This window comes from Nerophis ophidion, linkage group LG25 (assembly GCF_033978795.1).
Source record: "Nerophis ophidion isolate RoL-2023_Sa linkage group LG25, RoL_Noph_v1.0, whole genome shotgun sequence".
Taxonomy (NCBI): domain Eukaryota; kingdom Metazoa; phylum Chordata; class Actinopteri; order Syngnathiformes; family Syngnathidae; genus Nerophis; species Nerophis ophidion.
Genome location: NC_084635.1, coordinates 3,821,991 through 3,847,424, shown reverse-complemented (window position 1 = coordinate 3,847,424; position 25,434 = coordinate 3,821,991). Strand labels below are relative to the sequence as shown.

General features: G+C 40.7%; 1 protein-coding gene across 6 annotated transcripts in view; it reads right to left on the bottom strand.

Annotated features, from left to right (window-relative positions):
* nav2a (neuron navigator 2a) overlaps window positions 1-25,434 on the bottom strand; it is a 460,666-nt gene that overhangs the window by 172,801 nt on the left and 262,431 nt on the right. For 5 of the 6 annotated variants that reach the window (XR_009804322.1, XR_009804321.1, XR_009804323.1 and 2 more), the window contains 5 exons: window positions 12,946-12,969; window positions 12,519-12,593; window positions 7,705-7,788; window positions 7,504-7,627; window positions 4,723-4,904 (listed from right to left, as the gene is read on the bottom strand). Coding sequence is in view for 2 of the 6 variants with exons in the window: in XM_061887617.1 (XP_061743601.1) it covers window positions 4,723-4,904; window positions 7,504-7,627; window positions 7,705-7,788; window positions 12,519-12,593; window positions 12,946-12,969 (489 nt within the window). In the remaining 4 variants the exon portion in view is untranslated. Of the gene's footprint in view, window positions 1-4,722; window positions 4,905-7,503; window positions 7,628-7,704; window positions 7,789-12,518; window positions 12,594-12,945; window positions 12,970-21,709; window positions 21,850-25,434 lie in introns of those variants that run through there. The other variant, XR_009804324.1, reaches the window with a different exon arrangement.

Here is a 25,434-nt window from a genome sequence, read left to right as displayed (position 1 = left end):
CCAGTACTCTGGAATGCCCTCCCGGTAACAGTTCGAGATGCTACCTCAGTAGAAGCATTTAAGCCTCACCTTAAAACTCATCTGTATACTCTAGCCTTTAAATAGACCTTTATTATCACAGTCACCTAAAGCTGGAAACTCGACACATGTTTTAACAGCGCCAGCACGAAGCCTACATGGGGACCAGGGTCTGACCACACAGCTGGCCAACACCACACACAGGGTGAGGACAGAAAGGATGCATTTAGAGATTGCGTACGTCTTCGTCTCTCATTTGTCCTCCGGTGCACAAGAATTTCTTTCAGGTAATAAAAAGGGAGAATTATTATCTCAAGTCTTGTTTTTAATTCATTAATAATGAACTTGGTACTGATAAAAACTACATAATGAGCATTATAGTCATTTGCTGGCCAAAAAAGATTTGATGTCTACAGTTTTTCATTAGTTGGTGCATCATAGGAGTGTGCTGGTACCATTTTTTCCACTTCCTATACCAGGGGGTCGGCAACCTTTATCACTCAAAGAGCCATTTTGACCCGTTTCACAAAATAAAGAAAACAACTACAACATAAACACAAAAGATCAAATACCCAGAATCCCATGCATCCCTACTCTTCCGGGCTACATTATAGAGCGTTTTCCGTTCGGGCTCCAGTACCCTGGAATGCCCTCCCGGTAACAGTTCGAGATGCTACCTCAGTAGAAGCATTTAAGTCTCACCTTAAAACTCATCTGTATACTCTAGCCTTTAAATAGACCTCCTGTTTAGACCAGTTGATCTGCCGCTTCTTTTCTTTTTTCTCCTATGTCCCCCCCCCTTCCTAGTAGAGGGGGTCCGGTCCGATGACCATGGATGAAGTACTGGCTGTTCGGAGTCAGGACCCGGGGTGGGCCGCTCGCCTGTGTATCGGTTGGGGACATCTCTACACTGCTGATCCGCCTCCGCTTGGGATGGTTTAATGTGGACGGGACTCTCGCTGCTGTCTTGGATCCGCTTGAACTGAACTCTCGCGGCTGTGTTGGAGCCACTATGGATTGAACTTTCACAGTATCATGTTGGACCCGCTCGACATCCATTGCTTTCGGTCCCCTAGAGGGGAGGGGGGGTTGCCCACATCTGAGGTCCTCTCCAAGGTTTCTCATAGTCAGCATTGTCACTGGCGTCCCACTGGATGTGAATTCTCCCTGCCCACTGGGTGTGAGTTTTCCTTGCCCTTTTGTGGGTTCTTCCGAGGATGTTGTAGTCGTAATGATTTGTGCAGTCCTTTGAGACATTTGTGATTTGGGGCTATATAAATAAACATTGATTGATTGATTGATTGATACACCCTGCTAGCACCTGCTAGCACCAAACCCCAGGTCTGGACAGCAGCGGGCCAGGAAAGTACCCGCACTCTTTTTATACGAAGCCACGCTGTTGTAACACTAGTCTTGCTGAAATAAGCAGGGGCGTCCATGATAACGTTGCTTGGATGACAACATATATTGCTCCTTGCGTCGGTTGAGTTGGGCGGGGTTGTAGCCTGGAAGAGTAAGGATGCATGGTATTCTGGGTCTTTTGCGTTTATGTTGTGTTACAGTGCCGATGTTCTCCCAAAATGTGTTTGTCATTCTTGTTTGGTGTGGGTTCACAGTGTGGCGCATATTAGTAACAGTCTTAAAGTTGTTTATATTACAACCCTCAGTGTAACCTGTATGGCTGTTGACTAAGTATGCGTTGCAGTCACTATCGGGTGACTGGGTATTCTGGATATTTATTCTTTTGTGTTTATGTTGTGTTACAGTGCCGATGTTCTCCCCAAATGTGTTTGTCATTCTTGTTTGGTGTGGGTTCACAGTGTGGCGCATATTAGTAAGAGTCTTACAGTTGTTTATATTACAACCCTCAGTGTAACCTGTATGGCTGTTGACTAAGTATGCGTTGCAGTCACTATCGGGTGATAACAGGGGCTGAATATAAAATGCGACCAGTCGACACGCAGATCTCGTGATGTAAAAGCGGGCGTGACGACATGTTGTAGAGGAAGTTAAAGGCATTGCCATCATTGCACACCCTCTGTATTGAAGTCCAGGTGAAAATTAGATAATGTTATCCCCGGGTGATTTCTGAGAGATGCAATAGAATCCGGAAACCTCCGGTGATAACCGTTGGGGTCGGCAATTTAGCTGCTGAGCCACATCAGAGGCCGACCCCTGTCCTATACGATACCGAAATTGGAGCCTTGACTTTTGTCCGATATCTGCTCGAATAATATATAGTTATACTTATTTTGTAGTGTCGAATGTTAGAAAGGGCTTAATTAAGTGATATGTTGTTGTGATGATGTGGGCTCTTCATATTTTCAAATATGCCTTCATATTTGAAAATATGAAGGCATCTTTTCAAATATGCCTTCGTTTCAGTTAGTCCGAGGTGTTTCTGCCATAGTCAGGAAGTAGTCTTTGCTTTTAAGTTTAGAGTGCCTGTCTTGTTTTTTTTGTTGAGCCCTATAAAGTACTAGGGGTGTGAATCTTTAGGCACCTAACAAATTGATCCGACTCCGATTCCTGGGAAGACGATTTGATTCAGAATCAATTCAGAATCAATTCTCGATTCAACACGATTCCCGATTCAAACCGATGTATTCATTTGATATAATAATTATAAAGTAGGTTTCAGGTTAGAAAAGCTCCTTCTACTTACATGGAGATGGCCTAAAAATGTATTTTAAAAATGATTCTTATATACACTATATACCAAAACGATTTATTGAACTATTTATTATAGTTGATTTTTTAAAATTATGAATTGATTTAAAATCAGGATGAATAAGAATCAAGATTTGAATGTGAATCGATTTTCTTTGTGAACTTATATATACTTTTAAATATTGCAATTATCACATATCAGCTGTCTTATTGTAACGTGCTTCTTAGTGCATCAAATTTGGAGGTGTTGAAATCGCCATGTAAAGGCACTAATGCTAATCAGTAGCATGTAAATGGAGTATGTCATGTAAGTTAGCATAGAGCTAGCACATTTGTTTAAATGCATTTCTTTAACGTTGGAACGTTACCAAGATGTTATTTTGTATCAGAATCAGAAATCCTTTATTGGTCCCCAAGTAGAAATTAAAAGTAAAAAATAAATATCTTAAGTTATATTAACATTTTATTTCTGAATGTTTCGCTTGACATTGTTTTGAATTAAAGACTATTAAAAAAACTCTCAAATGGAGACAACTTGTCATCTGTCTACCAAGATAGGAAGAAGAGATGATAGTGGGACAACAGACTCCTTGTATTGGACGTTTTAAATGCTGGCCGATATAATCCATTCATCTTTTTCCGCTTATCCGAGGTCAGGTCGCGGGGGCAACAGCCTAAGCAGGGAAGCCCAGACTTCCCTTTCCCCAGCCCCTTTGTCTAGCTCTTCCCGGGGGATCCCGAGGCGTTCCCAGGCCAGCCGGGAGACATAGTCTTCCCAACATGTCCTGGGTCTTCCCCGTGGCCTCCTACCGGTTGGACGTGCCCTAAACACCTCCCTAGGGAGGCGTTCGGGTGGCATCCTGACCAGATGCCCGAACCACCTCATCTGGCTCCTCTCCATGTGAAGGAGCAGCGGCTTTACTTTGAGTTCCTCCCGGAAGACAGAGCTTCTCACCCTATCTCTAAGGGAGAGACCCAAACTCATTTGGGCCGCTTGTACCCGTGATCTTATCCTTTCGGTCATGACCCAAAGCTCATGACCATAGGTGAGGATGGGAACGTAGATCGACCGGTAAATTGAGAGCTTTGCCTTCCGGCTCAGCTCCTTCTTCACCACAACGGATCGATACAACGTCCGCATTACTGAAGACGCCGCACCGATCCGCCTGTCGATCTCACGATCCACTCTTCCCCCACTCGTGAACAAGACTCCTAAGTACTTGAACTCCTCCACTTGGGGCAGGGTCTCCTCCCCAACCCAGAGATGGCACTCCACCCTTTTCCGGTAGAGAACCATGGACTCGGACTTGGAGGTGCTGATTCTCATTCCGGTCGCTTCACACTCGGCTGCGAACCGATCCAGCGAGAGCTGAAGATCCCGGCCAGATGAAGCCATCAGGACCACATCATCTGCAAAAAGCAGAGACCTAATCCTGCAGTTACCAAACTGGAACCCCTCAACGCCTTGACTGCGCCTAGAAATTCTGTCCATAAAAGTTATGAACAGAATCGGTGACAAAGGACAGCCTTGGCGGAGTCCAACCCTCACTGGAAATGTGTCCGACTTACTGCCGGCAATGCGGACCAAGCTCTGACACTGATCATACAGGAAGCGGACCACCACAATAAGACAGTCCGATACCCCATACTCTCTGAGCACTCCCCACAGGACTTCCCGAGGGACACGGTCCAATGCCTTCTCCAAGTCGATATAATTTAATTCCTATTTTTGCTGATGTCGGACAGACATGGGATATCAGTATCAGATCAGTACACCCCTAGCAGATACTTTAAAAGAGTGCTTGAAATTGTCAATTTGTCAGGGTAAGCCTGAAAATGTTGACCTGCAAATGACTAAAACACTTGCTATACAATCTAAATCTAAGTTAGCCTTCACCTTTTCTCCAGATAAAGATGTCTGAAGATGAGAGGAAACATGCAAGATCAACAGAAAGACAAAAATAACATGATTTGTCCGTCTGTAACTAATCGCACACTCAAGTTTGTTGGATCCATTTGTGTGTGATATCCTACCCAATTCTTCTTGTTTTTCTTCTTATTTTTAGCATCTACGTCCATGTTGGAGCCCACACTGGAGTGGCTGGTGGCGCTGGCCACACTGCTGACACTGTCGGAGGAGTGCTGCCTCCTGATGCGCAGGTCGGGCTGCTGATGATGCTGATGATGCTGCTGATGGAGGCTGCCGTTACTCCCTGCTGGAAGACAGACACAATTGATTAGAGAAGATTTATGCACACAGATGTTGGCACCGTTCTGACTCCATAGTTGATCTGATTGTGACAAGAAGAAGCAAAAATAGCCCATATGGAAGATTGGAGTACGAAAAAGCCTATGATTAATCTGATTTATAATGTAATTCTTAGACAGCAATAGTAAAATTAAAGCTGCAAGCAGCGTTGGTCGGGCCCGCCTTTGGCTGCTGCCCCCGCAACCCAAACCCGGATAAGCGGTAGAAGCATGGATAGTAGCTACTATTATTATAGGGCAGGGGTGCCCATTACGTAGATCGCGAGCTACCAGTCGACCGCGGGGGGTGTGTCAGTCGATCTCCAGCCAGGCTTTTAAAAAAAATAGACCTAAAAATGAGTGATCATCAATCTTCACCAAGACGTCACTTAAATGACATTCACGGTACCGGAGGGTCTTGTGAGATGACGCTGGCTGCTGCAAGATCATTATTATGAAAATATGACCGAGAGGAAGGCGAGAAACACTTTTTATTTCAACAGACTCTCGCCCCGTACCTTCCGTCAAAACTCTAAAGGCCGACTGCACATTTCCTATCTTCACAATAAAAGCCCTGCTTCATGCTGCCTGCGCTAACTAAATACAGAGTCTGGGAAAACTGGCGTGCACAAGCGATCCCTCAGAAAGCTGGCGTGCACATCACTTGTGCACGCCAGCTTTCCGAGACTCTTATTTTGTTAGTCTCACAAGACCCTCGGGTGCCGTGAATGTCAATCAAGCAAGCTACGGAATTTGCCGCCAATGTTTTTCTTGTAAAGTGTATGGAAGCTGGATGAATTAGATGCCAAAAACCAACCACTTTCATGTGGTATTGTACAGAAAGGACAACTTTTTTTCTCCTCCATTTGAAAATGTGGGCGTTATCATCATTACTGTCTGATTCCAATCAATGCAAGTCATCAGAATCAGGTAATACACCAACTTATATTCTTGTCTTTGTGAAAGAAAGACATCTATATGTGTTACACATGCTTGTATTATCATTAAACACATTTAACTTGTTTACAAAAATGTCTCTTTCATAAATAAATAAATAAATATAAATGATATATATAAATGAGGTAGATCCCCTCGAGTTGGTCAATTGAAAAGTAGCTCGCCTGCAGAAAAAGTGTGGGCACCCCTGTTATAGGGTATTGTGTGTAGAATTTTGAGGAGAAAACAGATTGAATTCCATTTTACATTGTCATTGTCTACTGTTAGCCATAAGTGTCCCAATACTTTTACCCAGTGGTAGTTCTAAGTGTCCCAATACTTTTGTCCAGTGGTAGTAGCCATCTTGAGACAACAGCACCGCAGCAGCATCAGCGCAGTGGTTCTTTGAAGGGTCATAAAATCAAAACCGGAGCAGTAATCACAACTCTTTCAATAACTTTTAATCAGAAGGGTTCAAACTCTCTCCTGTGCGAGTTTGAAGCCGAAACGACAAACGGGCTCAGAGGAGATAACGTTTGAAGAAAGGTGACGGGTTTTTACAAAACTTTTGTATTGAAGGGGTAATTGCCAACTTCCTGTTGATTTTTGCTGAAGGATGTTGATTATTAAAATGTAGGTCTAAGTGAGACCTACATAGAAGTTTTTGTTTCATGTCTCTACAACATTCCTACCGGAAGTTACAGGCAGTTTTGTTTGTGTTTTCTTCCTAGCAGCAGTTTTTTCTGTGTTTTATTCAAAAATTGCGTTAGAGCGCAATTTTGAGTTTTGGGGTTTGGTTTTTTTTTTTACTAAATCGCAATTTTTGCCAATCCTGATGTGTGTGTCAAGTTTGGTGAGTTTTGAAGCATTTTGAGAGGGTCAAAATACAGCGCAAAGAGGCAAAAATAGCATTTTTTTAAGGCAAATTTTGCTTTGAAGGGGTTTTTACCAAATTTTGGGGGATTTTTGCCGTATAAAGTACAATTATGAAATCTAGGTCTAAGTCAGCCCTACATAGAGGTTTTTGTTTCATATCTCTACGACATTGCTAACGGAAGTTAAAAGCAGTCTGTTTTGTTTTTTTTTCATAGGGGGCGCTACAGAGCAATTTTGATTTTTGGGGTTTGGTTGTTTAGTAAGTTGAGGAGGTTTGCCAGACCGATGTGTGTGTCAAATTTGGTGAGTTTTGAAGCATGTTAAGGGGGTCAAATTAGGGTGCGAAGGTGCGGAATAATAATAAAGAAAGACTAAAACGCACGAAAAACAATAGGTCCTAAATATCAACCCCTGTTAGACACTTTCAGGATTTAATTTTGACATTTTTGAAAGAACTCAAACTGGGATTTTACTGTGTAAATGCTAAAGAAGACAAACAATCATAGGAGTATTATTGCATTTCAAAAATCCAACATTACATGTTCTTCTTATTTCAATCAATAAATCAATGTTTACTCATATAGCCCTAAATCACGAGTGTCTCAAAGGGCTGCACAAGCCACAACGACAAGCTTGGCTCAGATCCCACATCAGAGCAAGAAAAAACTCATCCCAATGGGATAACAATGAGTATTTTGTGGTAGCATGAATTTACTTTTTAACTAATATCATCATCATACAGAGGTTTGCACATACCTGTCTTGTCCATTTTAGGTGTGAGCTCAGGTGTGTTGATGACCCCATTGATAGCGGCCTGAGCCACGGCGTTCTGCTTCTTCAGCAGCTCAATAGTCTTCCTCAGCTCATTCAGCTCAGAGTCCTGACACAGGGATGCAAAAACCAGGTCTGAGAATATATGTATACCAACAACTCTTTCCTCTGCTGCACCTCTCTCACCTTCTGCTCAGCAGTTAAAGTGAGACTCTTCAGCCTGATGGTCATGTTGCCCAGACTCTGCTCAAACGCTGCCACCAGGTGAGCCTGCAGAACACAACCTTCAACTTCAACTCGGCAAAAAATGGCAACATTCAGAAATATATGGACCAAGCATTATTATGTATTGGGCAGCAGAGGCTCAGTCTGTATCGGACTTGCTTCTCAAGAGAGGGCAGTTCCTAAGCTTTGTCAGGATACTGTAAACCAGGGGTCTCAAACACCCGGCATGCGGGCCACAAAATAACGTCTCGCGGGCCGTAATTGGCCTTGATGTGAAAACTTCATGTCGGTGCGGCCCGAGAGTTTTATATGAATGGCGCTTTACAGCGTCATACTTCTATACCCTCGACCATCATTTAAGGAGCTGTTGAACTGGGTTCACACTCAGGGGTGCCCTCTTGGGTGAGGGGTAGATTGAAAGATGAGTTTTAAGTCTCATCTTAAAACTCATCTGTATACTCTAGCCTTTAAATAGACCTCCTTTTTAGACCAGTTGATCTGCCGCTTCTTTTCTTTCTCCTATGTCCCCCCCTCCCTTGTGGAGGGGGTCCGGTCCGATGACCATGGATGAAGTACTGACTGTCCAGAGTCGAGACCCAGGATGGACCGCTCCTCGGGACCCAGGATGGACCGCTCGCCTGTATCGGTTGGGGACATCTCTACGCTGCTGATCCGCTTGAGATGGTTTCCTGTGGACGGGACTCTCGCTGCTGTCTTGGAGCCACTATGGATTGAACTTTCACAGTATCATGTTAGACCCGCTCGACATCCATTGCTTTCGGTCCCCTAGAGGGGGGGGGGGTTGCCCACATCTGAGGTCCTCTCCAAGGTTTCTCATAGTCAGCATTGTCACTGGCGTCCCACTGGATGTGAATTCTCCCTGCCCACTGGGTGTGAGTTTTCCTTGCCCTTTTGTGGGTTCTTCCGAGGATGTTGTAGTCGTAATGATTTGTGCAGTCCTTTGAGACATTTGTGATTTGGGGCTATATAAATAAACATTGATTGATTGATTGATTGAAAGAGGAAACGTGTGTGAGAGAGCCGAGAAAGATGCTGACAGATGTGTGATTCAAGGTGGGATTGTCTCTGCAACAGAGATCCTTGGCTTGGGGGCTCTAAGGTGCGTCATTTTGTCCGTGGGCACATGCAGTGAAATCATACATTTGCACAAAGAACCTCCGTTATCACCGTGCACGCCCTCCTGATAATCCCTCGCCAGATGGACTGTATTCTGTCTGTCTTCTTCGCCCCACAGAGAAAACGTCCAGGAGTCAAAAGCCGTAAATCTTTCGGGCATATCTGGGACAGCCGCTTGCTCAGCAGTGTGCTGGGACATGACTCTGTGCTGTAATCTAAGACCTTTGCCTTCCCGTGCATATCTTTCATCCACAGAAGCCACCGACGTGCACGGACTCAGCCGGCAGATAAGCGGTGAAGCGCGGAGAAGCTCGTGCAAAATAGATGGGTGTAAGGATCACCCCAGGAGATGCTCAAAGACGTTTCCATGGCCTCCACCAGATGTAAAATGATATGTTCTGGGAGCAAATTGGTTTTCTGCACAACCTTGCTGTCAAAACAGAGCATGGGTGTGTCCAAACTATGGCCCGCTGACGTCTTCAGTTAGCCCCGCGAGACGTCATGAGTTTAATAAGGTGGACAACATGAGTAAATGTGACCATAAATTGTGATTTGAAATGAGCAGAGCACAGAATACACCTATATGACCCAATCCAAACAACCTTCCCTAATCATAGTGCAAAAAAAAAAAGAAGTAACCAACAAAAAAAGTCAACACATATGACAACCTGGTCAATGAACGTTGTAAAACATTCATGTATCATTAAAAAAAAAAATGAAATTACACCCATTTAGATTCCTCACAATGCACAATGGGAAAACTGCAAAACATTCTCTCCACACTTCCATGTGGACAACATGAGTAAATGCGACCATAAATTGTGATTTGAAATGAGCACAGCACAGAATACACCTATATGACCCAATCCAAACAACCTTCCCTAATCATAGTGCAAAAAAAAAAAAAAGAAGTAACCAACAAAAAAAGTCAACACATATGACAACCTGGTCAATGAACGTTGTAAAACATTCATGTATCATACAAAAAAAAATGAAATTACACCCATTTAGATTCCTCACAATGCACAATGGGAAAACTGCAAAACATTCTCTCCACACTTCCATATTTGGCGCATTTTAGCTGAATGATATGTCTCAACGATTATAAAACTTTAAGAAAGTCATCATGTAAACAAGATAGGAGTCAATTAATATCTAATTATATTAATTATTAATCATACATCCATGAAGTTAAGTTAAAGTACCAATCATTGTCGTGTGAAATTTGTCCTCTGCATTTGACCCATCCCCTTGTTTACCCCCTGTGAGGTGAGGGGAGCAGTGGGCAGCAGTAGTGCCGCGCCCGGGGATAATTTTTGGTGATGTAACCCCCAATTCCAACCCTTGATGCTGAGTGCCAAGCAGGGAGGTAATGGCTCCCATTTTTATAGTCTTTGGTATGACTCGGCCGGGGTTTGAACTCACGACCTACCGATCTCAGGGCGGACACTCTAACCACTGAGTAGGTTAAATATTAAATGAATATTCTGTATATGTATACACTTTATACAGTACAGGGCAAAAGTTTGGACAAACCTTCTCATTAAATGGGTGTTTCTTTATTTTCATGACTATTTCATGACTATTGTAGATTGTCACTGAAGGCATCAAAACTATGAATGAACATGTGGAGTTATGTACTGACTAAAAAAAGGTGAAATAATTGAAAACATGTTTTATATTTTACTTTCTTCAAAATAGCCACCCTTTGCTCTGATTACTTTTTTGCACACTCTTGGCATTCTCTCAATGAGCTTCAAGAGGTTGTCAACCCTAACCTGAAATGGTTTTCACTTCACAGGTCTGCTTGAATCTCATTGAGAGAATGCCAAGAGTGTGCAAAGCAGTAATCAGAGCAAAGGGTGGCTATTTTGAAGAAACTAGAATATGAAACATAGTTTTTAGTTAAGTACATAAAAAGTCATGAAAATAAAGAAAACGCACTGAATAGGGAGAATGTGTGTCCAAACTTTTGCCTGTACATACATATATATATATATATATATATATATATATATATATATATACATATATATATATATATATATATATATATATATATAAAGGGCTGCGAATCTTTGGGTGTCCCACGATTCGATTCAATATCGATTCTTGGGGTTGCGATTCGATTATATATCGATTTTTTCAATTCAAAAACAATATTTTTCCGATTCAAAACGGTTCTGTATTCATTCAATACATAGATTTCAGCAGGATCTACCCCAGTCTGCTGACATGCTAGCAGAGTAGTAGATTTTTTTTAAAAAGCTTTTATAATTGTAAAGGACAATGTTTTATCAATTGATTGCAATAATGTAAATTTGTTTTAACTATTAAACGAACCAAAAATATGACTTATTTTATCTTTGTGAAAACATTGGACACAGTGTGTTGTCCAGCTTATGAGATGCCATGCAAGTGTAAGCCACTGTGACACTATTGTTCTTTTTTATTATTGTTATAAATGTCTAATGATAATGTCAATGAGGGATTTTTAATCACTGCTATGCTGAAATTATAACTAATATTGATACTGTTGTTGATAATATTCATTTTTGTTTCACTACTTTTGGTTTGTTCTGTGTGGTGTTTGTGTCTCCTCTCAATTGCTCTGTTTATTGCAGTTCTGAGTGTTGCTGGCTCAGGTTCGGTTTTGGAATTGGATTGCATTGTTATGGTATTGCTGTGTAGTGGTTTGTTGGATTGATAAAAAAAAAAAAGAGAATCGATTCTCAATCACACAATGTGAGAATATATATATATATATATATATATATATATATATATATATCCATCCATCCATCCATCCATTTTCTACCGCTTATTCCCTTTTTGGGGTCGCGGGGGGCGCTGGTGTCTATCTCAGCTACAATCAGGCGGAAGGCAGAGTACACCCTGGACAAGTCGCCACCTCATCGCAGGGCCAACACAGATAGACAGACAACATTCACACTCACATTCACACACTAGGGACCATTTAGTGTTGCCAATCAACCTATCCCCAGGTGCATGTCTTTGGAAGTGGGAGGAAGCCGGAGTACCCGGAGGGAACCCACGCACTCACGGGGAGAACATGCAAACTCCACACAGAAAGATCCCGATCCCATGATTGAACTCAGTACTGCAGGAGCTTCGTATTGTGAGGCAGACGCACGAACCCCTCTGCCACCGTGAAGCCCTTATATATATATATATATATATATATATATACAGTATATACATATATAATAATAATAATAATGGATTAGATTTATATCACGCTTTTCTATTGTTATATACTCAAAGCGCTCACAGAGAAGTGGGAACCCATCATTCATTCACACCTGGTGGTGGTAAGCTACATCTGTAGCCACAGCTGCCCTATGTGTATATATATATATATATATATATATATATATATATATATATCAGTTGAAATATAGGCTCCAGCGACCCCCCACAACCCCGAAAGGGACAAGCGGTAGAAAATGGATGGATGGATATATATACATACAGTAGTTACTTTCTTTTTTTTTAGCACAATGCGACCCCCAAGTCAAAAAATGTGGATACTTCTGCTGCAGACAACAACATTTACTGGTAATTAGCGCTGAGGCCTCATTAAACCTTATTGAGATGCATTGTGTGTGTTCACTCACGTTAGCGCTCAACTGTGTTGTTAGTGCGGAAACTTTCTCCTGGGAGGCATCCAGCTCCCGGCGTAACTTGCGGATCTGGGGACATAAAAAAAAAAACGCACTTACATGAAAAACAAAAAGCCTGTAATTTGCGTGCACACACACACAAACACACACAAACACACACACTCACACACTCACAAACACGTACTGACACACACGGCCGCGGTGATAAATTAGGAAAAGTCCTGAAGTGTGCAGAGATGAAACACGGCGGATGTAGGAATGTGCCGGGGTGTTGCACACAGGTGTTCCGACAGGTGACATGGTCAGTCACAATGCAGACATGTCGACGTGTAACAAGATACGAGTGTGAAAACGCCCCCAAATGTTCCAGCAAGTCCAACTACTGAACATGGAAATAAAAGCAAAAAAATAGATTCCTTACCTCTGACTGAGACTTCTCCTCGTTCTATGACAAAAAAGACAGTAAAAAGACAGAGAATTATTACATAAACTTTTTTTTTTTTAAGCTCTCCCATGTCTTAACTCCTCTTCTACATTTCAGTTCTAAGGAAAAGAAAAACCTTTTATAAACTGACGATTGTGTGGTGTACAATGTCTGGAAAGCAGAGATGTCCCTCCTGCAGGCAATTTACCGACACATCTGTGCACCAGAGTATGTCCTATTGTCGCCATGGTAACAATAGTAGGGAAGCAAAAGCAAAGCAACGTTCACAACACACCCCGACACTGTTAACCAAAACAAAAGAACGTGCAACACCCATATTTACGTGTATTTCCCACACGTGAACATTACAAGACGGGAGATTTTGAAAAGGCTTTACTCAAACTGACTGGAGCAAATAATAAATCGGTCTTTTAGGGAAAAAACAGGTAAGGGTCCATTTCACAGCATTAGACACCACGATTACTTTTTTAGCTTAATAATAAGACAATACATAACATTCCAATATTAAAAAATAGGGGTGCACAAAAAATGGATTCCCATTTAGATCGTGATTGTTATTCTTTTCTAAGTAGATACATCATTTTCAAAAATCGATTTAAAAGAATTAAAAAAAAACAAGATGTCTTTCCACATTAGGATCATTTTTCTTTTCTAACCTGTAACCTATTTTGAAAAAGCTTTTGCTGTAATTATTATACCAAAAAACACACATTCATATTTGTACATATTATGTATGTGCTGGTGTTGTTCTATTGTTGTTGTTGTTATTGTTGTGTTTGCTGTTGTTGTTTTTGTCTCTCTGTCTAATCCCCTTCTTATCCCCACAATTTCCCCCTGTCTTCCTTTTTTTCCTCTTTCTATCCCCCCAGCTGCACCAAATAATAATATAAATACATTTAATAAAGTCACATTCAAATAAGACAACAAGAGAAGTATCCTCCACTTCTCTTTTGTAAAGTAAATGTGAACAGCCGATATGAGCATCGACATCAACTATATGATTATCCTGAATAGCTGGACAGGACAAAAAATAATAATAATAATAAAATAAAATAAAAATAATGACACAATACATGACATTCCAATATTAAAAAATAGGGTTGCACAAAAAATTGATTCCCATTTAGATCGCGATTCTTACTCATCCCGGCTCTAAGTAGATACATAACTTTCAAAAATCGATTTAAAAGAATAAAAAAATACAAAAAAAAAAACAAGTTTTCTTTCCCCATTAGGATGATTTTTCTTTTCTAACCTGTAACCTATTTTGAAAAAGCTTTGCTGTAATTATTATACCAAAAAACACATTGCGAGAATCGGTTTGAATTGATGTACGTGTTGATTTGATAATCCATTCTGAATCGAATGGTCACAGCAGGATTCAGATTAGTATCGAATCGTTTGATAAATTAAACATTGTTTCCCATTTTACTTTACACAATGCAGCAAATCCATCCATCCATCCATCCATCCATTTTCTGCCGCTTATTCCCGTTCGGGGTCGCGGGGGGCGCTGGCGCCTATCTCAGCTACAATCGGGCGGAAGGCAGGGTACACCCTGGACAAGTCGCCACCTCATCGCAGGGCCAACACAGATAGACAGACAACATTCACACTCACATTCACACACTAGGGCCAATTTTAGTGTTGCCAATCAACCTATCCCCAGGTGCATGTCTTTGGAAGTGGGAGGAAGCCGGAGTACCCGGAGGGAACCCACGCATTCACGGGGAGAACATGCAAACTCCACACAGAAAGATCCCGAGCCTGGATTGGTCCTGCAGCAAATCTGGGAATTTATTTATTTATTTTTTACATTATTCAGTAAATTTGCACACCTTAAAAGGCTTATAGCATAGCTCGGTTGGTAGAGTGGCCGTGTCAGCAACTTGAGGGTTGCAGGTTCGATTCCCGCTTGTGCCACCCTAGTTACTGCCGTTGTGTCCTTGGGCAAGACACTTTACCCACCTGCTCCCAGTGCCACCCACACTGCTTCAAATGTAACTTAGATATTGGGTTTCACTATGTAAAGCGCTTTGAGTCACTTGAGAAAAGCGCTATATAAATATAATTCACTTCACTTATACCAGGGGTGTCAAACTCAAATACAGAGTGGGCCAAAATGTAAAACCGAACGAAGCCGCGGGCCGAGGTTGAACAAATTAACCTTTTAATAAGGACCCAAACAAGTTTTGCATTGAATATTGACCAAGCAAGTCTTATATAACTTTATAGTGATATGAACTATCGAGTTTCAAATAATAATAATAATCCAAAAATATCAATGGCATATCAAAATTTAAATAAAAATTGAATGCCTCTTTTCGGCAGCGGGGTCGAGGTGGACGGGGTTTGGTGGTAGCGGGGGTTGTATATTGTAGCTTCCCGGAAAAGTTAGTGCTGCAAGGTTTTCTGGGTATTTGTTCTGTTGTGTTTGTGTTGTGTTACGGTGTGGATGTTCTCCCGGAATGTGTTTGTCATTCTTGTTTGTTGTGGGTTCATAGTGTGGCGCATATTTGTAACAGTGTTAAAGTTGTTTATACGGCCACCCTCAGTGTGACCTGTATGGCTGTTGACCAAGTATGACTTGCATTCACTTGAGTGAGTGTATAAGCCGCATATATATTATGTGACAGGGACGGCACGCTGTTTGTATGGAGGAAAAGCGGACGTGGCGACAGGTTGTAGAGAACGCCAAACGCAGTGCTTTTAAAGCCCACCACAAATATTGTTGTCCTGGATGAAATTTGGGAGGGGCACTGTAAACGGGTTGTACTTGTATAGCGCTTTTCTACCATCAAGGTACTCAAAGCGCTTTGACACTACTTCCACATTTACCCATTCACACACTGATGGAGGGAGCTGCCATGCAAGGCGCCAACCAGCACCCATCAGGAGCAAGGGTGAAGTGTCTTGCTCAGGACACAACGGACGTGACGAGGTTGGTACTAGGTGGGGATTGAACCAGGGACCCTCGGGTTGCTGGCACAGCCACTCGACCTTAACACGATACGTAATGAATAATTTCGCTTGTCATCACAGTGTTAAAAATAACGTTTAAATTATAAAACATTGTCATGCATTTTAATCCAAGCATCCGTTTTCTATTACACCTGTTCAAGATGTCGCATTAATGGTAAGAAGTATTATATTTATTATTGGTTAACCGTAGAATAACAATGTCATTAAAAAGAATAAGAGGCTTATTATACTCTAAAAATGTTGGTCTTAATTAAAAATGCACGCATTTAGTTGTATTCAGTGTTAAAAAAATATTACATGGCTCTCACAGAAATACATTTTGAAATATTTGGCTTTCATGGCTCTCTCAGCCATAAAGGTTCCCGACCCCTGCCTTAGACACTGGGGTCAACACACCCCTCCGACTATCAGGTACTATTTAACTCACTAAAACACTACACTGAAAAAAATAACTCTTGAGATTTACTTGAAAAAAATGATTGTAAGTATTTGCACGCAAATGATTTAAGTCAAATTGAATGAAGTAAATTCTACTTATCATATAACAGAACAGTCGTGAAGATATTAGGTAATAGTTACTTAATTACATCCAAGTTTTAAGTTATATTTATTTAAACAAATTAAGTAAAGCCACGCCCCCCTGACCCCCCTTCTTAACTGTCTATGTGACGTCAAGGCTTGGTTAGCCCAGAATTTTTAAATAATGAATGAGGGAAAAACGGAAATTTTAGTTTTTGGTCCGGCCCTCACTGACTTGGGACTATTACAAAATGATGTGCGTCCCATCACTGACTTGGGACTATTACAACATGATGTGTGTCCCATCACTGACTTGGGACTATTACAACATGATGTGTGTCCCATCACTGACTTGGGACTATTACAACATGATGTGCGTCCCATCACTGACTTGGGACTATTACAACATGATGTGTGTCCCATCACTGACTTGGGACTATTACAACATGATGTGTGTCCCATCACTGACTTGGGACTATTACAACATGATGTGTGTCCCATCACTGACTTGGGACTATTACAACATGATGTGCGTCCCATCACTGACTTGGGACTATTACAACATGATGTGCGTCCCATCACTGACTTGGGACTATTACAACATGATGTGTGTCCCATCACTGACTTGGGACTATTACAACATGATGTGTGTCCCATCACTGACTTGGGACTATTACAACATGATGTGCGTCCCATCACTGACTTGGGACTATTACAACATGATGTGTGTCCCATCACTGACTTGGGACTATTACAACATGATGTGTGTCCCATCACTGACTTGGGACTATTACAACATGATGTGTGTCCCATCACTGACTTGGGACTATTACAAGATGATGTGTGTCCCATCACTGACTTGGGACTATTACAACATGATGTGTGTCCCATCACTGACTTGGGACTATTACAACATGATGTGTGTCCCATCACTGACTTGGGACTATTACAACATGATGTGTGTCCCATCACTGACTTGGGACTATTACAACATGATGTGTGTCCCATCACTGACTTGGGACTATTACAACATGATGTGCGTCCCATCACTGACTTGGGACTATTACAACATGATGTGTGTCCCATCACTGACTTGGGACTATTACAACATGATGTGTGTCCCATCACTGACTTGGGACTATTACAACATGATGTGCGTCCCATCACTGACTTGGGACTATTACAACATGATGTGCGTCCCATCACTGACTTGGGACTATTACAACATGATGTGCGTCCCATCACTGACTTGGGACTATTACAACATGATGTGTGTCCCATCACTGACTTGGGACTATTACAACATGATGTGTGTCCCATCACTGACTTGGGACTATTACAACATGATGTGCGTCCCATCACTGACTTGGGACTATTACAACATGATGTGCGTCCCATCACTGACTTGGGACTATTACAACATGATGTGCGTCCCATCACTGACTTGGGACTATTACAACATGATGTGTGTCCCATCACTGACTTGGGACTATTACAACATGATGTGTGTCCCATCACTGACTTGGGACTATTACAACATGATGTGCGTCCCATCACTGACTTGGGACTATTACAACATGATGTGCGTCCCATCACTGACTTGGGACTATTACAAGATGATGTGTGTCCCATCACTGACTTGGGACTATTACAACATGATGTGTGTCCCATCACTGACTTGGGACTATTACAACATGATGTGTGTCCCATCACTGACTTGGGACTATTACAACATGATGTGTGTCCCATCACTGACTTGGGACTATTACAACATGATGTGCGTCCCATCACTGACTTGGGACTATTACAACATGATGTGTGTCCCATCACTGACTTGGGACTATTACAACATGATGTGTGTCCCATCACTGACTTGGGACTATTACAACATGATGTGTGTCCCATCACTGACTTGGGACTATTACAACATGATGTGCGTCCCATCACTGACTTGGGACTATTACAACATGATGTGTGTCCCATCACTGACTTGGGACTATTACAACATGATGTGTGTCCCATCACTGACTTGGGACTATTACAACATGATGTGCGTCCCATCACTGACTTGGGACTATTACAACATGATGTGCGTCCCATCACTGACTTGGGACTATTACAACATGATGTGCGTCCCATCACTGACTTGGGACTATTACAAGATGATGTGCGTCCCAAAGTCACCAGCCTTGGCGTCACTATAGACAGCCATTTTAAACTAGACAAACAAGTCAATGGCGTTTTAAAATCGTGTTTTTATCACCTTCGTCTTTTAGTAAAGGTTAAACCGTTTTTATCTTTTAACCTTTTTGAAGAAGTGGTGCATGCTTTTATTTCAAGTGGCCTGGACTACTTAATGCACTTTATGCTGGCATTAGCCAAAAAGCTCTCTCCCGGTTGCAGTTAGTCCAGAAGGCGGCAGCAGGACTTTTAACAGGGGCCAGGAAACGCCAGCATATAACCCCAATTCTTCAGAGTTTGCACTGGCTCCCTGTTCATTTTAGAATGGATTTTAAAACATTGCTGTTTGTTTTTAAATCTTTACATGGACTGGCACCTCAATATATCTCGGACCTCATCCAAATTTACATTCCTGCGCGCGCTCTGAGGTCCGAGAGCCAGTTCCAGCTCGTGGTGCCCAAGACCAGACTTAAGACCAGGGGAGACAGGGCCTTCTCTGTGGTCGGCCCTAAGTTCTGGAACACTCTGCCCCTCCATGTTCAAACTGCTTCCACAGTGGACTCTTTTAAGTCTCGTCTTAAGACCCACTTTTATTCTTTGGCTTTTAACACCACGTGAGTTGTGTGGTCCTCTGTCCTCTGTGTTTTTATACACTTTGATTTTTATTTTACTGTTTTAATTAATTTTACCCTTTAAAATATTTTTTTATCATATTTGTTTTTATTTGTATTTATTTTTTGTTTTATTCAGTCATTGGTGGAGCATAATATTGTTTTTAACATGTCTGTGCAGCACTTTGGAAACGTTATTGTTGTTTAAATGTGCTATATAAAAAAAATAAAATAAAAAAAAGTACTTGTTTTTCATCGGCAGGAACATCATTTTACTCGAAATTTTAAGTACATTTTACATTCCGTATTTCCTTGAGTAACCGTCGGAGCGCTAATTATTTTAAAACATCTTCTCACTACTGCACATATCAATGGCGTGCAGTAAAAATTTAAGCGTGATGATTAAACTTTAATAAAAATATATTCTGTGGCCGCGGCCCGGTGGTTGGGGACCACTGATTCCTTCAGCATTTCGTCACTCCCACTTTTGCACCATTATGCCTGTGTGCCGGAAGGACTATTACGAGATTGCAATGCATACTTGCTCAACAGCCATACCTTTTACACTGACGGTTGTGACATAAACAACTTTAACATTCTTACTAATATGCGCCACACTCTGTGAACCCACACCAAACACATTTCTGGAGAACATCGACTCTGTAACACATTATAAACGCAAGATAAGAATGACCCATAATGCCACCTTGCAGTGAAGTGAAGTGAATTATATTTATATAGCGCTTTTCTCTAGTGACTCAAAGCGCTTTACATAGTGAAACCCAATATCTAAGTTACATTTAAACCAGTGTGGGTGGCACTGGGAGCAGGTGGGTAAAGTGTCTTGCCCAAGGACAAAACGGCAGTGACTAGAATGGCGGAAACGGGAATCGAACCTGCGACCCTCAAGTTGCTGGCACGGCCACTCTACCAACCGAGCTATGCCGCCCTCTGTGAAGGGATTCTAACGGCCGGAGCCGAGCCAGTCGGCCAGAGCCTGTTGTGCTGTGTGCATGCCATGCCTTTCAAAACACTAGCTTTTCAGAGTAAAATCTATGTCATGATTTTAGGTTTATGTACGTACAACTATTAAACATTTAAATAGTATGAGGAAACATAAGTAAAACTTACTCTTTCCCCATAATTCACGTTAATAAAATGTTTAATTTTACTTAAGAAACTCTAGTTCTTACTGAATGTTAAATATATTCGGTATAAATTATGACAGTTACTCTACTAAAAAGTCACTTTTTTCAGTGTAGCAACACAATAGAAAGATAAGGGATTTCCCAAAATGATCCTAGTAAATGTGTCTAAAAACATCTGAATCGCTCCCAATGCAATCGCCTTTTTTTTTTTTTACTTTATTTTTTATTTAATTTTTTTTCTAGTTCTTAGCTATCAATATCTTCAACCACGAATCTTTCATCCTCGCTCAAATTAATTAGGAAATTGTCGTTTTCTCGGTCCAAATAGCTCTCGCTGTTGGAGGCTCCCATTATAAACAATGTGAGGATGTGAGGAGCCCTCACACCGGTGACCTCATCGTCTGCTACTTCCGGTACAGGCAAGGCTTTTTTATTAGCGACCAAAAGTTGCAAACTTTATCGTCTATGTTCTCTACTAAATCCTTTCAGCAAAAATATGGCAATATCGCGAAATGATCAAGTATGACACATAGAATGGACCTGCTATCCCCGTTTAAATAAGAAAATCTAATTTCAGTCGACCTTCAACGTAATTGTGAAGTGAATTATATTTATATAGCACTTTTCTCTAGTGACTCAAAGCACTTTACATAGTGAAACCCAATATCTAAGTTCCATTTAAACCAGTGTAGGGTGGCACTGGGAGCAGGTGGGTAAAGTGTCTTGCCCAAGGACACAACGGCAGCGACTAGGATTGCTGAAGCGGGAATTGAACCTGCAACCCTCAAATTGCTGGCACGGCCACTCTACCAACCGAGCTATACAAGTAATGTTTTTTTCAGAACATTTTTAAACGCCTGTGTGTCTGGTCATGTAGAGTTCAGTGTTGAGCACGCACACACACGCACACACACACACACACACACACACACACACACACACACACACACACACACACACACACACACACACACACACACACACACACACACACACGCACACACGCACACACACACACACACACAAAGCTGTCTATCTAGCGCACGTAATGAGCTGCTCCTGGGTACACAAATATAGAGCAGCCTGTCTGCCAGGAAAACAACAATCTACATGACTTGTACTTCCCAAACAAACACACCCATGACTTAAAAACATGTTCTCACAACCACACTTGATAAACTTGGCAGAAAAACACATCTGATTAGGATTCTGGGTATTCCATCCTGTCAAAATTGCAGGTATATGACAAATGGATGTCCCCCAAAAGTAAATAATCCTTCTGTCCTTCTGAAACCATACCGTTAGTTGGAAAGCTGTGACCGTGCCTGCAAGCGAGAAAGTTGGCATCATTTTCCCCCTCCAGTCCCGAACCTCTGGCTAGAGGGACGAGAACCCGAAACGAGTGTCTGGCAGTCTGTGTGCTTCACCTGCCCAGGTGGGTAAACCGGCCCACATATGGAGAAGGAGGGGCCAGGTTGTGTGGCTCCCGCTCTCATTGGTTAAAGGGCAAACGTGGGGCGGTGCCAGACAGAGTGTGTGCGTTATCAACATTTTTGTACAGTGTGGGTGTTAGAGGCTGCGGTTGATTGCGTGAATAACAGATACACGGCCCGCTATTTCATCATTCTGAAAACAAAAGACAAAACATGTTTATCTGGTTCCAGCATAAACTGCTGATGGCACGCAACTTTTCACACTGACAGTGAGTCACCAGTTTAATTAAGGAATTAAAGAGTCTGAAAAATGTAATGACACCCTGACATGTCCGCTGTATCCCAAAAATCATTTGGCAGACTGCCATTAATAAATCTGGTGCTCCCTGTTTGCCGTCACTCACTATCGAACTACAAACCCCGTTTCCATATGAGTTGGGAAATTGTGTTAGATGTAAATATAAACAGAATACAATGATTTGTGAATCCTTTTCAACCCATATTCAGTTGAATATGCTACAAAGACAACATATTTGATGTTCAAACTCATAAACTTTATTTTTTTTTTGCAAATAATAATTAACTTAGAATTTCATGGCTGCAACACATGCCAAAGTAGTTGGGAAAGGGCATGTTCACCACTGTGTTACATCACCTTTTTTTCTAACAACACTCAATAAACGTTTGGGAACTGAGGAAACTAATTGTTGAAGCTTTGAAAGTGGAATTCTTTCCCATTCTTGTTTTATGTAGAGCTTCAGTCCTTCAACAGTCCTGGGTCTGTCGTATTTTACGCTTCATAATGCACCACACATTTTCGATGGGAGACAGGTCTGGACTGCAGGCGGGCCAAGAAAGTACCCGCGTTCTTTTACTACGAAGCCACGCTTTTGTAACACATGGCTTGGCATTGTCTTGCTGAAATAAGCAGGGGCGTCCACGATAACGTTGCTTGGATGACAACATATGTTGCTCCAAAACCTGTAGGTACCTTTCAGCATTAATGGTGCCTTCACAGAAGTGTAAGTTACCCATGCCTTGGGCACTAATACACCCCCATACCATCACAGATGCGGGCTTTTGAACTTTGCGCCTATATCAATCCGGATGGTTATTTTCCTCTTTGTTCCGGGGGACACCACGTCCACAGTTTCCAGATATAATTTGAAATGTGGACTCGTCAGACCACAGAACACCTTTCCACTTTGCATCGGTCCATCTTAGATTAGCTCAGGCCCAGCGAAGCGGGGGGCATTTCTGGGTGCTGTTGATAAATGGGTTTGGCTTTGCATAGTAGAGTTTTAACTTGCACTTACAGATGTAGCAACCAATTGTAGTTACTGACAGTGGTTTTATGAAGTGTTCCTGAGCCCATGTGGTGATATCCTTCACACTCTGATGTCGGTTTTTGATGCGGTAGCACCTGAGGGATCAAAAGTCTGTAATATCATCACTTACGTGCAGTGATTTCTCCAGATTCTCCGAAACTTTTGATGATTTTACGGACCGTAGATGGTAAAATCCCTAAATTCCTAGCAATAGCTCGTTGAGAAATGTTGTTCTAAAACTGTTCGACAATTTGCTTACAAAGTGGTGACCCTCACCCCATCCTTGTTTGTGAATTACTTAGCATTTCATGGAAGCTGCTTTTATACCCAATCATGGCACCCACCTGTTCCCAATTAGCCTGCACACCTGTGGGATGTTCCAAATAAGTGTTTGATAAGCATTCCTTAACTTTATCAGTATTTATTGCCACTTTTCCCAACTTCTTTGTCACGTGTTGCTGGCATCAAATTCTAAAGATTATTTGCAACAAAAAAAAATGTTTATGAGTTTGAACATCAAATATGTTGTCTTTGTAGCATATTCAACTGAATATGGCTTGAAAAGGATTTGCAAATCATTGTATTCTGTTTATATTTACATCTAACACAATTTCCCAACTCATATGGAAACGGGGTTTGTAAAACCTCTGCCTTATTTTTAATAAACACTTAGGTCGCTCCTGTATTTTAATGTTGGTCATTACTGTGGTATATGGAGTGTTTTCCGAGCTGATATTTGGCGAAAATAGTTATTGAGATACTGTACTTCTTTATTCGAAACGCTGAAACGCTCTCCTTCCTTATTTCAAAGTCTTTTGAATTTCTTTAAAAAATTTTGTTCTGGAAAATCTAGAAGAAATAACGATTTGTCTTTGTTAGAAATATATCTTGGTCCAATTTGTTATATATTCTAACAAAGTGCAGATTGGATTTTAACCTATTTAAAACATGTCATCAACATTCTAAAATTAATCTTTATCAGGAAAAATTACTACTGATGTTCCATAAATTATTTTTTTAATTTTTTCAAAAAGATTCGAATTAGCTAGTTTTTCTTTTCTTTTTTTCGGTTGAAATTTGAATTTTAAAGAGTCGAAATTGAAGACAAACTAGGTTTCAAAATTTAAATTTCATTTTTTTCCCTGTTTTCTCCTCTTTTAAACCGTTCAATTAAGAGTTTTTTCATAATTTATTCTCTACAAAAAACCTTCTGTAAAAGGAAAAAAAAAGTACGACGGAATGACAGACAGAAATACCCATTTTTTTATATATAAATATAGATTTATTTATTTAAGGTAAATTGAGCAAATTGGCTATTTCTGGCAATTTATTTAAGTGTGTATCAAACTGGTAGCCCTTCGCATTAATCAGTACCCAAGAAGATTAGTACCCAATTAATTATATGGAATTTAAATAAATTGTGTATATATATATATATATATATATATATATATATATATATATATATATATATATATATAAGTGTACAAATGTATATGTTTGATTTAAATGTTAAACTGTGTATATGAGACGTGTGCTACATACATGTTGCTTATATATTATTTAAAAAAAAAGTAATATAAGTGAAGCATGTTTTAGATTTTATATATTTTTTTAACCTTGTTCTTGTTGTGATGGGCTAGGTTTATATAAGCGTTGCTGCAACCTACACCCTTTCGGCTCAATCATTGCTCAAATGAGTGTTTTTTTTTTCTTTTCTTGTTGTTGTTCTTTGTTTTATGTGAAGATTGCCGAAATAAAATACATTGATTGATTGATTGAAGTGTTTTTTCATAATTTATTCTCTACAAAAAACCTTCCGTAAAAGGAAAAAAAAATGTACGACGGAATGACAGACAGAAATACCCACTTTTTTATATATATAGATTTATTTATTAAAGGTAAATTGAGCAAATTGGCTATTTCTGGCAATTTATTTAAGTGTGTATCAAACTGGTAGCCCTTCGCATTAATCAGTACCCAAGAAGAATAGTACCCAATTATCCATCCATCCATCCATTGCCTACCGCTTATTCCCTTTCGGGGTCGCAATTAGTTATATGGAATTTAAATATATTGTATATATATATATATATATATATATATATATATATATATATATATATACATACATACATACAAATATATAAGTGTACAAATGTATATGTTTGATTTAAATGTTAAACTGTGTATATGAGACGTGTGCTACATATATGTTGCTTATATATTGTTTAAAAAAAAGTAATATAAGTGAAGCATGTTT